We start from the raw sequence: 12801 nt of genomic DNA on the forward strand, positions 1-12801 counted from the left end.
CGGTCGAATTGCCATGGTCTTCCGAGTAGCATGTGCCCCGCCTGCATGGGAACAACATCGCATGTGACCTCGTCTTGGTACCGTCCGATACTAAATGGTACCTTGACGCGCTCGTTAACCTTAATTTCCCCACTGTTGTTTAACCACTGAAGTTTATAGGGGTGCGGATGTTTCTCGGGAACTAATCCGAGCTTCTTGACCATATATGTACTTGCGACATTCGTGCATGATCCGCTATCTATGACCAGTCCGCAGATTTTTCCTTGGACGGTACAACGAGTATGAAAAATGGTCTCTCGTTGGGCAGTCTCGTCCGGAGTAACTAGAGTGCTCAGAACTCGTCTCGTAACTAAGAGTTCACCGCTGTCGGGGTATTCGATCTCCTCGTCGGGTTCACCCACCTCTTCCTCATCCATGGACTCGTACTCTCCGTTATCCATCAGTATCATTATACGAGAGTTGGGGCAGTCCTTAGCCATATGTCCACGGCCCCGACACTTATAACAAATGATCCCTCTAGATCGAGTGTCTTAGGGTTATCTACGGGGACTCTTCCTTTATCCCGGAGGTCACGCGAGACTTTAACCTCAGATGTTTCTTTCCTAGGACCAGATGAAGGCTTTGGTGAGTATGATGAGGGTCCTACTTGGGATCTTACTCTATTTAGTCGGGATTGTTTTCTCTGATCTTGTTTTTCTATTTGGACGGCTAAATGTAGGAGTTCGTGGAGATCACGGTAAGGATGGCGCTCTACCTTACGAGCAATACGTTCTTGGAGTCCATCTAAGAACTGAGCCATCACCATCTCCTCATCTTCTTCGAGCTCTAATCGACTCCTAATATGTTCAAACTCCTCAAAATATTCTTCCACCGGTCTAGCTCCCTGGGCTAGCTTCCGATACTTCCTTTGAAGTTCTCGGTGGAAATGCGGAGGAACATATCTCTTGCGCATAAGAACCTTCATCTCACGCCAAGTCCCAACTTGCTCTATGTGAGCTCGTCGTCGCTCGGTAGTTTCTCGGTCCCAAGCTAGCGCATTCTCTGCTAATTGAGCAACAGCATATTGGACCCTCCGTCGATCCGAATATGCATAACATTCGAAGATGTTATCCATACGGCGCTCACAATCTAGGTATGCTTCGGTATCTACCTCCCCTACGAATAGTGGCGGTTTAAGCTTAAGGTCGTTACTAGACCCTCTAGGTTGTCGATGTCTTAGTTCTTCTTCTTCTTCTTCGACATCGTTTGCCCACATATGAGGTCTATCTCTCGGTCTAGGGTTCACTCTCCGTCTAGGTATCTCCTCATGGTCTGACTCATCGTCATCGACCCTAACCCTAGCTCTATGATCTCTCGCTCGTGGTCTCTCGTCATAGTCCGACTCCTCGTCGATTATGACTCGTTCTCTCAGTATAGGTCGGTCTATTGGCCTGCGTCTAGGGTTATCATGATGGGTTTCTCTCGACCTCTCTATCCCTACGTCGGGCTCTAGGAGCAATGTCACTCTCACCAGCACTAAGAGATTCGGGTGTTGATAGTCGGCGTGGTCTAGGTTGGTCTACGGGTTCCCGGTTGCGTGGTTCATGTTCTCTAATGGTTTGTGTAGCTGGTCTAGACTCTTCTAACCTAGCAATATGTTCCATCATCTGTTGAAGGGCTCGAAATATTTCATCGTTGCTAGAAGACCCAACGTTCACACCCTCGTTAGAAGCGTCGTTAGCATTCATTTTGCTCTCAATCCTCGCACAATGCAAGTAACGTATTATGCACGCAAACGAATCCACAATCAACGTGCAATAGCGAAAATGATAGACGTGGATATCACGCAACGTGCAATGGCAATCAAGCACAACGTGCAACGGTAATCAAACAGCGTACAATTGACAAAATTTAACACACGACGTACGAGACAAGACCAAACAGCAACGTCCAAGCAAATAACATACAGTAACGTGCTAGACTATGGGCTGAATTTTAAATGGAGAAAATTGACCAGTGGACAGCACGTTTCAACACACAAGTATAGGAAAAGTTTTTCTTTACCAAAACAAACAGCAAACACACCAAAGCAAACGTGCAATCGAATAGGTATGATTTTAGAAGGTGAACAGTCCATGAACACACAAACAATCGTGAATTTCAAAGTTGTAGAATAAGGTCGATCAAGGAGTGATCTCACCGGATTTAGCTGCGTTTTAGGTTTGTGAAACTCGGTCAATACTCCTCGGGTACAACCTGCAAATCGAAGCGACACAAACTCGGATTTTGGGATGTTTTTTGGTGAAATTGTTTTCGGCTTTTTCAATGGGACTTGAACAAAGGACAAAACAGAATTTGTAAAAGGATAGATCTCACCCGGGGAACGTCCTATGGCTCGAGCAACCTCTGATACCAAAATGATGTACGCACGAGGGGGATGGGCAAGGGTGTTCAACCGCAATCACCGGCTCACGGGCGGGGCTCTCGAATTCGCGGAGGAACAAGAGGCAATTCGAAGTGGATTTATGGTGAAACGATTCCAATCACTGGTTCGCGAAAGTGCTCTCGAATTCGGAAACGTTTAAAAAAGGAATGGAGATGGAAATCGAAGGGAAGGAACCTCGGACAAACCAAGGAAGGAGCCGGACCAACCGAGCTCGACGGATGACCGGCGGACACACCGACGGCGGCCAACAACAGAGGAAAGAGGCGGACACACCAACCAAAGAATGAGAGAGAGATTCAATCTCAAAATTACTTGCAAAATTCTGAATTGGTCTTTCAAAATTACAAGAGCTGAATTTAAAAGAGATAAACACATTTAATGCTAAGTTTACATGCATGGGGTTAACAATAAATGAGACAAAAGAGCTGTTGAGAAAGCTCCTTCCTTTGGGCTGCGCATGGGCTGGGTCGTGGGCCTTCTTCTTGGGCCGAAGAATTGAATAAAGTCATGTCCTAGGCCTTAGACAATTCGGACTTAATGCTGAAGATGTTTCGGGTCACTTCTCGTCCGAATAATGATGCGCCATTGTTGTCGTTAACCCGAAATCCGTCGAGAACTTGAGTGACACCCTTGGTTAGCGTGACACGAAGTGCTCGAGCTCTAGCACGAGTGAGTGGTGGCTCGGCTCAATGGTTTGCTCGGGGAGCCTTCGCGTTGTGCATGTCAAGTCCCGTTTCTGCGGCTTCAAATGATCTTGTGACGTTATGATCATCCGGCAAGAGTCTTGACGCCTGATGGGCCAAGTCTTCAACACCTTCTAGAGCTCCTTCCGTTAAACTCCCGTCCTCGTCCAAGCTGCTAGCTCCGATGTCCTCATCATAGGTGATTAAGAACAGACCCGGATCGATCTTTGCTTCAAGTTTCATCGAGAACGAGGTAAGTAATGATTCCCTCGGTGATATACACAGTCATTCGGGTTTTTGTACATTTGGTTGCGTGTGACGTTTAACTAGGTTTATATATAATTCTTCCGCTGCATGAAACCTAGTGAACCAAACCTTAGATCGATATGATCGCATGCTAGGAACCCGTAGTGAACCCCAACAGGCTGTTCTACGTAGGGATCGTCTAAGTCATCGTTCACCTCTTGCCTACGGTTGGCCCTAACTCTAGGTCTCGGTTGGGCTCGTCTCCTAGGTGGCTCATCGTAATCGATACCCTCGTCATCGATCCGATCATGTGGTCTATAAACTCTATGGGGTTCGTCGTACTCTGATTCTTCCTCGTCGAACCTCTCACGAAACCTAGGGGCTCGATGTCTAGGGTACAGGTCACGGTCTCCTAGGGCCTCTACCGCTCTCTCACGTAGCCTCCTATGGGGTCATACATCATTCTTGTCCCCACTAAGGATTTCAGGACTATAGTCTCGGTGGGGTATAGGACGGGCAGCAGATTCTCGAATACGAGGTTCGGGTGTCCAGGTTCGGCGCGGTCTAGATTGGTCTATGGGTCCCCAGTTTTGCGGTTCGTTCTCTCTAATCGTTTGCCGGGCCGGCCTACACTCCTCTAACCTAACTAAACGCTCCATAATCTGTTGAAGGGCCTAAAACATACCGTCGTTGCTAGAACCGACGTTAGCACCTTCGTTTGACAGATTCTGGGAACTCATCGCGCTGGCGATTAAAACAATCAACATGCAAGGCAAGTTATACACGGATAGCCTAAGTCATGCGATTCGAACAGCAAACAACGTGCGACGTCAACCAACAAACAACATGCGTACAAATAATAAACAAACAGAACGTACAAGTATCCTAGGATGAGAGCTGATAAGATTTCACACACACTAACACGTAAGGTTCTAAGGATTCACGGGATGAATTCACGCAGCAACTAGCTCAAGGAACAATCAGCACACACGGTACAAACGAAACAACCTAGGACTTTGCTAATAGGAAGGAATTCACCGAGTAGTTAGCGGGCGATCCTTGCAGCCGTGTTTGAGGTGTGAGCGAGCTTCGAGAGGGGTGTTAGGTGCTGCAAAACACAGAAGAACGAACAAGTAAACGTAGCCAAGTCGTGTTCACAAAACAGTTTCAATTGATAACAAAACATAAACAGATTTCGTTAGCAATGAAACGAACAATCGGGAGAACGAAACAACCGTGATTGACGACTGCGATTTGTGAAGTCGAAATCCTTATCACGTCTAGATCCTTGTCAACCTTCTGCACAGAAAAAGGTCACGTACTTAACTCGATTCAAGCAAAAATTGCAGTAGGTATAATCGGTAACAAGTATATAAACATAAAACTGAAAACAATGATCAAGGAGTGATCTCACCGGGTTTATGCGTCCGTTTGGCTCGAGCAAGCTCTGATACCAAAATGATGAGCACAGTCTCGTGTAGACGGGATTGATCTCGGTTGCAGTCTCTCGCCCTTAATGAAGAAGGCTCTCGACTTTCAATGAGGGCTGGAACTTTCGATGATGGCTGGAAGAGATATAGTTTCGGTCTAGGAAAGAAACCGAGGGGAAGTGATGGCGGATAAACTGCCGAAGGGGCCAAAGGATTAAGGGTGATGGGGGAGGTGATGTTCAACGGAAGAGGTAGCGGAAGATGAGGGAACGACGGCGACGTTCGGCAAGGGGATGGGCGATGGTTTCGACCGAAGGGAAAGCCGACGATGATGGTGATGATTGACGACGATGGGGAGGACGATGGTGGATGACGGAGAAGGGGATGGAGACACGGATGATAGACCTCGGACACACCAAGGGTTGGCTTGGCACACCGAAGTCGGGGCAAGGCCGGACACACCAAGCCTTAGGCTAATGGACACACCGTCGGCGGAAAGGAGGGAGATAGCTCCACCTCAAACAATGGCAATTAACCAAAAGAAAATTCTGATTTCCTAAAGCGTGAAATGTTTTCAACGTTTACAAGGGATTAAGTAGATATTAAGTAAAGGACAATCATTTAATGTTAATAAAACATGCAAGCCATGTGGAGCCTAAGACATTAATGCCAAATTTGACTTAGAAATATGGCTGTTGGGCCTAAGTATGTGCAGTCCATATTTCCGATCCGTTAGTCATGTAGCGTTGGCTCCGTAAGATGACACGCGAAGACATTTCGAGACTTGAGATTGGCGTTGCTCTGGAATGACGTGTCAAAGATTCATGTCTCGTCAAGGTGGAACTCCAAGTCGAACATAAGTGAGTTAGAATGGCCCGAGCTTTGGCATGAGTGAGTGGAGGCTCGGCCCGATGTGATACTCATGAAGCCCTCGTATATGGTCCGTTGCGTGCGATGACGGGGTTGGACGTCCGAGATGATAGTGGCACATTCGTGTGCGTCGGGTCGAGACGATCGATCGAGGGTGACGCCGAGAGTTCGGCCGATCGGGCAACATCTTCCGGTGCTCCGAGCTCCGCTCCAAGTCCTTCGTCCGAGCTCCGGATGTCCTCATCAGTTAACTCGATAATTGGGCTATTTTATTAAACCCATAGTTTTTATTCGGTTGAAATCCATTAAGCCCACAAATTGTGATTATTTCCAGATTCTAGGTTTGGTTCAAACATCCAAGAATAAATAAATCGAATCATACAAGAGGAAAAAAAAAGCAAAATCTAGAAAGCATGACCTCAAACGGAGATGACAACCACCCACCGCGAGCTCAAATATGTTAGGGCGCGAGAGAAATCCAAAATAGAGACGAAAAGAAATTACCAACGAACGAGCATCCGAATTAATTTTAGGGTTTTACAATTTTAACGTGGGTATTTTTGTTTTTCTATATAAGCGCTAAGAATCGCAACCATAACGCAACTTATCATTTGCGTTTTAATTTTTAAAGTTTCGTTGCGTTTCGTTTAGGTGCGATTTAATCAGTCGTTTTCTCAACAACCACCACCCCACAGAAATCATAACCGCTCTGTTTACGGGTGGTAGTGGTACAACCAGTCAGGTATAACCAGTCACACCATATATATATATATATCTTATAATTTGAACAAATTGTTTGAAAACTTTGATATGGTCATGCACATCATATAATTCTTTTCTCCGAATAATTGTACTGCGGTTGGTTGAGAAATGTATAAGAATTGTTCTATCTATTTGTATTTAAAATTTTAATTCCTAATTAATGAATAAAATGTCAGGGTCACATTTTTATCTATTTGTTAGATTTGATATTGTTTTAATAACATTTCCTTTATATATATAAACAAACATTAGATATAAATAGGTACTCTTGAGAAAAATACAAAGGTGTAACTGAAATTATCATTGTTATGCATTAAAAACAACACGTGCAGAAAACCATACCCACACACATCATATATAACACATACCAACACATTCGTAAAGGAAACGATCTTTTTCTTCATCAGTTGCGAAATTGCGGGTACATATGCGGAGCTAACCTCGGTTCCACGGATAGAACTAGAGATTTAGCCATCAGCAGACTGGTTGGCGACTCCACGAGCTCGATTCGACCTGGACTCGACCCCGAACTCGGAGGGAGCTTCCAAGTGAACCCCTGGAGAAGCCTAGCCAACAACATCACTGTCATGTATGTCCCAACCTTAGCACCTATGCAACCACGACGACCTGTACCAAACGTCACGAACCGCATCTCCGCCTCCATCAGACTCACCTTCTCCGAGCAACCGTCCCCATTGAGGTGGCGCTCTGGCTTGAAGACCTCCGGATCCTCCCAAATCTTAGGGTTCCGACCCAACAGGATCCTATTCACCAGCACATGACTACCTGTCGTAGCATATGATGATAACATCAAATTTAAATGTTTTATATCAAAGTTGTATGCATGCATGCATGCGCCTAATTGAACACTACAGAGAGTCCATATGATTCTATAGTCACCTTTTGGGACCAAATATCCCCCGAGGGACGTGTCCTCAGTAGCTACATGAGGGGGTAAAAATGGAGCAACGGTATGAAGTCGGTAAGACTCTCTGCAACAAGCTTTTATGTAGTTGAGATTCGGTATGTCACTTTCTTGCACAAGTCTGTCTTTTCCGACTGCTCTGTCGAGTTCGTCCACAGCCCTTTTAAGAGTCTCAGGTCGATTTAACATCTCGGCAAGTGTCCATTCCACATTATTTGCCGGATTATCCAACGATGCGACACAAACATCCTATGAAATGTATCAATAAAAGCTTAATGTTTTCACATATACATGAATGAATATATATGGTTATTATCATGTATGTGTTTATTGGTTATTGAAAATCACTTACCTTGCATTCACCTTTGATTTCTTGAGGTGTAAGCAATGGCTTCCCTTCGAAATCTTTAAGAGAGATTAAGACATCGAGCCAATCTTCGACATCATTCTTTCCTTCTCTCTCCCTCCACAACTTGATTCTATCATCGATAACTAGAGCGTTGCAGTTAGCAATGGAGCCATCAGCAGACTGGTTGGCGACTCCACGAGCTCGATTCGACCGGGACTCGACCCCGAACTCGGAGGGAGCTTCCAAGTGAACCCCTGGAGAAGCCTAGCCAACAACATCACTGTCATGTATGTCCCAACCTTAGCACCTATGCAACCACGACGACCTGTACCAAACGTCACGAACCGCATCTCCGCCTCCATCAGACTCACCTTCTCCGAGCAACCGTCCCCATTGAGGTGGCGCTCTGGCTTGAAGACCTCCGGATCCTCCCAAATCTTAGGGTTCCGACCCAACAGGATCCTATTCACCAGCACATGACTACCTGTCGTAGCATATGATGATAACATCAAATTTAAATGTTTTATATCAAAGTTGTATGCATGCATGCATGCGCCTAATTGAACACTACTGAGAGTCCATATGATTCTATAGTCACCTTTTGGGACCAAATATCCCCCGAGGGATGTGTCCTCAGTAGCTACATGAGGGGGTAAAAATGGAGCAACGGTATGAAGTCGGTAAGACTCTCTGCAACAAGCTTTTATGTAGTTGAGATTCGGTATGTCACTTTCTTGCACAAGTCTGTCTTTTCCGACTGCTCTGTCGAGTTCGTCCACAGCCCTTTTAAGAGTCTTAGGTCGATTTAACATCTCGGCAAGTGTCCATTCCACATTATTTGCCGGATTATCCAACGATGCGACACAAACATCCTATGAAATGTATCAATAAAAGCTTAATGTTTTCACATATACATGAATGAATATATATGGTTATTATCATGTATGTGTTTATTGGTTATTGAAAATCACTTACCTTGCATTCACCTTTGATTTCTTGAGGTGTAAGCAATGGCTTCCCTTCGAAATCTTTAAGAGAGATTAAGACATCGAGCCAATCTTCGACATCATTCTTTCCTTCTCTCTCCCTCCACAACTTGATTCTGTCGTCGATAACTAGAGCGTTGCAGTTAGCAATGGGTCACATGCTTCTCTTGCCTTCTTCTCAAGTAACCAGTTCAGTCTTCCAGGTGTCATCAACTAACAATTTCTCTAAGAATTTCACCATTATCGTATACTATTTTTTTTTACATTTAGAGTGGATTCCGTGGTAACAAAAATTAATTTATGTAATGACTCTGCGTATAAAGTATGAGAAGCTCTTCTCTTTCATACAAGAGAGGAAGTTATATAAGGTGCCGGTTTAAATTATATTGCAATCAAAAGAAATAATAACGAATAAAAGAAGGTTTATCTATTCAAAAACTATTTACACATAGATTGGAGAATTAGTTCACTTTTTATAGAGTCGAGAAAAATGAGAAATAACTTTGAGAAGAAAAAAAACGTCCGTTTGAGATAAAGATTCACCTGGTCGGATAGAGACATAGATTGATTTGGATTTACTGTGTATATATTTTTAAGTGGATTGGGTGGTACGTTGGTTAGGACAGACACTGACGGATCCAAAAAAAATTTGATGAGACAACACTAATAAATGTAATACAAAAAATTAATATAATATATCGTTACAAAATATTTACTTTCTACATTTTCTATTATTTAAAATTTATCTATAATAATTTCAACTAACCATCTAAATATACAATCACTCTATCGAGCATAGAAGAGAACATAGTAGTTTTAGAAAATTTTCCTTATATACATTCAATTCTTTACAAATGCAATATATATACACATAGGATAAGATAGAAGCAAATATTTTTTTTTGGTTTAAAGGTAATTTTGTATTACTCAAAAGAACGGTGTTACATCAGTTTTACAACTGGATAATTTATACAAAATAGTGGGTTTCCCATGCGCAAGTGGACAAAATAAATCACTGAACAGACCCTACCAACAGGGTTGATTACATCATGTTCCTTAGTCTATGAGAGGCTGTCAAGTACGTAGTACCAATCCTGGAGCAAACTAATGTTAGAAGATATAAGCAAATCTGATTGTTACAACAGAAAATAGAAACTAAACTCTACAAATTAGGGAAGAATAAAAACTGTAAAATATACTCCGATACTCCCCCTCAAGATGGAGAATACAAATCATGTATTTCCATCTTGGATAATAAGAAATGATACTGATCAATCGCCAACGACTTTGTGAGAGCATCCGCGACTTGGTTATGGGAAGAAACGTGTAAAGGTTTAAGGAAATTGGACTTAAGTTGATCCCGAACATAGTGACAGTCCAATTCGATGTACTTCGTACGCTCGTGATAGACCGGATTATTCGCAATATGAAGAGCAGATTGACTATCACAATAAAGAGTCACCAGACGAGGACAGCGAATACGCAGACCACAAAGCAAACTCTCCAACCAAACAAGCTCAATGTCGTCTGTGTTGGGATTTTGAAGATCTCTAAACGTGCGTTCATAACAGTTTCTACGGTTCCAACTTTGGGTTTCACGCAGCAAAATATATAAAACGAAATCCAAACAACAGATCTTACATATAATGATAAAAGTATCGATATGTCAACCTGTTTCGATCCAAAGACCTGTCACAAACGTTGAAATCCAACGTTCTCTACAGCTAGTCCACACTCACGGGTTTACGTCTACTAGAACGCAATCTGGAGGTTGGAAACGGGAACCGAGGTGCTCCTCGGGAGAGAAAGAGACGTCGTCCGCGAGAGAGAGGGAGACGAAAAATTCTCTTAATTTTTCTTAATACTAAATTATGTTTTTTAAACATAATTATAAAGTGATTAGTATTTCATTAAACCAATTGAGCCTATTGGGCCTTCAACTTAACAATTAAGAGATTAAAGCCCATTAGCCTTATTAGTTATCATATGAGTCCATTGGGCCACCTAAACTCATCCAAAAGATTTCTAATCAGTTTCGCAAACCGATCGTGGCCAGAGCACCATATCCATCAATCTCTCACTTGCTCTACTCATGATCGAGTTTCAGTCTATCACAATAAACCTTCCCATGCACGCTCCAGAAAATAGAAATAGCCCTACGTGTGTGACCATGTAGGTCCGTCCAATGCAGACATAGTTCTGAAACCATTTCGGACTAATAATCATAGGTGGTCTCTAGCAAGATACTATGACTCCCTTGTTAGACTAAAGTAGTGTGATCTAACGAGCCAAGTAACGTTCAACACTTATATCATTTTTGTCAAGCGATATCATAAGTCAAAACAGAGACATGGAACAAGTCATCTCGTCACATTTTGACTGCTTTCTCGTTCGTTGAGTTAACAGAACCTACATATGACTCTTCATCTGTTTGCGCGCGTTTCAGCTCAACTCACTCGAGGGGCCCAGCGATATCTCTCTCTTCACATAAGAGAGCGACAAAATCATGTCTTGACTCTTTACTACCCTCCACATGATTCATGAGGCTCTCAATTACAGTCATTATAGTCATCCTTTTACAGTTCCGACGTTTGATTGTGTTAAAGAATATCACTCCTCATGTCGGATACATATAGAGACCTCAGGTGTTAGGACTCAAAGCGGAGTATTACATGAGATTCTAGTCATGATGTCAGATCCATGTGACAATCTCATGCGGGTCATCCAATATTCATTCATAAATGAACATCCATGATCACGATCTATATCCAATACGCTATGATCATCTCTATGATCATCCATCATGTATCATACTAGTCTTTATTCGTTAATGTTCTCACATTAACGATCGACTAGGGAATTTTGTATTATTACAATAATAATACAAGGATAACATTATTAAACAATAACATGCAATTTAAATAATAATAATAATAAAGAAAACATATTTTCATTCATCATAATAAATCCAAGTACAATAAATAAAACATTCGTGCGAATAATCATGTTTAGAGTATAAAATATCACAATCTCCAAACGCTCTAATCATGATCAACTAAATATCTAATCCCCATAAACCTAACATGACACTCATACTTCGACGAAGGGAGAGGCTTCGTCAATGGGTCAACGATGTTATCATATGTCGATACTCTGTATATCATCATCTCTTCTATCTCCAATTTCTCTGATAAGATAAAATATCCGGAGTATGTGTTTGGATATCTGATGTGACCTTGGTTCCTTTGCTTGCACAATCGCATCATTGTTGTCATAGTACAACCTAATGGGGTTCGCAATACTAAAAATAATACCAAGATCTCCAACGAACTTCTTGATCTGAACAACCTCCTTTGTTGCATCCGATGAAGCAACATACTTAGTCTCTATAGTGGAATCTGCAATGGTGCCCTGTTTGGAACTCTTCCAACTAACAATGCCTCCGTTAAGAATGAACACAAAACTTGATTGCGATCGAAAGTCATCCACATTGGACTGAAAACTAGCATCAGTGTAACCACTTACAACGAGTTCATTTTCATGTCCACTGTAAAGCAAGAACGCATCCTTAGTCCTTATCAGGTATTTCGGGATGTTCTTTACGGCTATCCAGTGTGGCTCACCTGGATCAGACTGGTATCTTCTCGTTAGACTCAATGCTAACGATACATCTGGCCGAGTACACTGCACGGCGTACATGATAGCTCCTATCGCCGAAGCGTATAGAATTCTATCCATGCATTCTCGCTCATCATATGTCTTTGGACATTGATTCTTGTTCAGAACTAAACCTGTCTCATCGACAAGGATCCCTACTTGGATTCTTGCATGCTAAACCGTTTTAGCACCTTGTCGACGTAAGTACTCTGACTTAGACCGATTAACTTTCTCGATCTATCTCTATAGATCTTGACACCTAGAATATAGGTAGTCTCGCCTAAGTCTGTCATCGCAAAAAGCTTTCGTAGCCAAGACTTAACGTCTTGCAAGGTAGAAATGTTGTTTCCGATTAGCAAGATGTCATCAACGTATAAGACCAGAAACACAACTGCGCTCCCATTGACCTTCTGATAAACGCATGGTTCGTCCTCGTTTTGCAAGAAGCCAATCTCTTTGAATGTCTCA

General features: G+C 42.7%; 2 protein-coding genes across 2 annotated transcripts; both read right to left on the reverse strand.

The window, feature by feature from the left end:
- Positions 1 to 6819: 6819 nt before the first annotated feature.
- Positions 6820 to 7827, reverse strand: LOC104806050 (dihomomethionine N-hydroxylase-like). The gene is made up of 4 exons (XM_010530772.1): positions 7815 to 7827; positions 7694 to 7746; positions 7317 to 7590; positions 6820 to 7202 (listed from the first exon to the last, which is right to left on the reverse strand). The coding sequence occupies exons 1-4, from the start codon at positions 7825 to 7827 to the stop codon at positions 6820 to 6822; spliced, it is 723 nt and encodes a 240-aa protein (XP_010529074.1).
- Positions 7828 to 7833: 6 nt separating this feature from the next.
- Positions 7834 to 12414, reverse strand: LOC104806051 (dihomomethionine N-hydroxylase-like). The gene is made up of 4 exons (XM_010530773.1): positions 11991 to 12414; positions 8666 to 8805; positions 8289 to 8562; positions 7834 to 8174 (listed from the first exon to the last, which is right to left on the reverse strand). The coding sequence occupies exons 1-4, from the start codon at positions 12412 to 12414 to the stop codon at positions 7834 to 7836; spliced, it is 1179 nt and encodes a 392-aa protein (XP_010529075.1).
- Positions 12415 to 12801: the final 387 nt, after the last annotated feature.

This window comes from Tarenaya hassleriana, unplaced genomic scaffold (genome assembly GCF_000463585.1).
Source record: "Tarenaya hassleriana unplaced genomic scaffold, ASM46358v1 Cleome114, whole genome shotgun sequence".
Taxonomy (NCBI): Eukaryota; Viridiplantae; Streptophyta; class Magnoliopsida; order Brassicales; family Cleomaceae; genus Tarenaya; species Tarenaya hassleriana.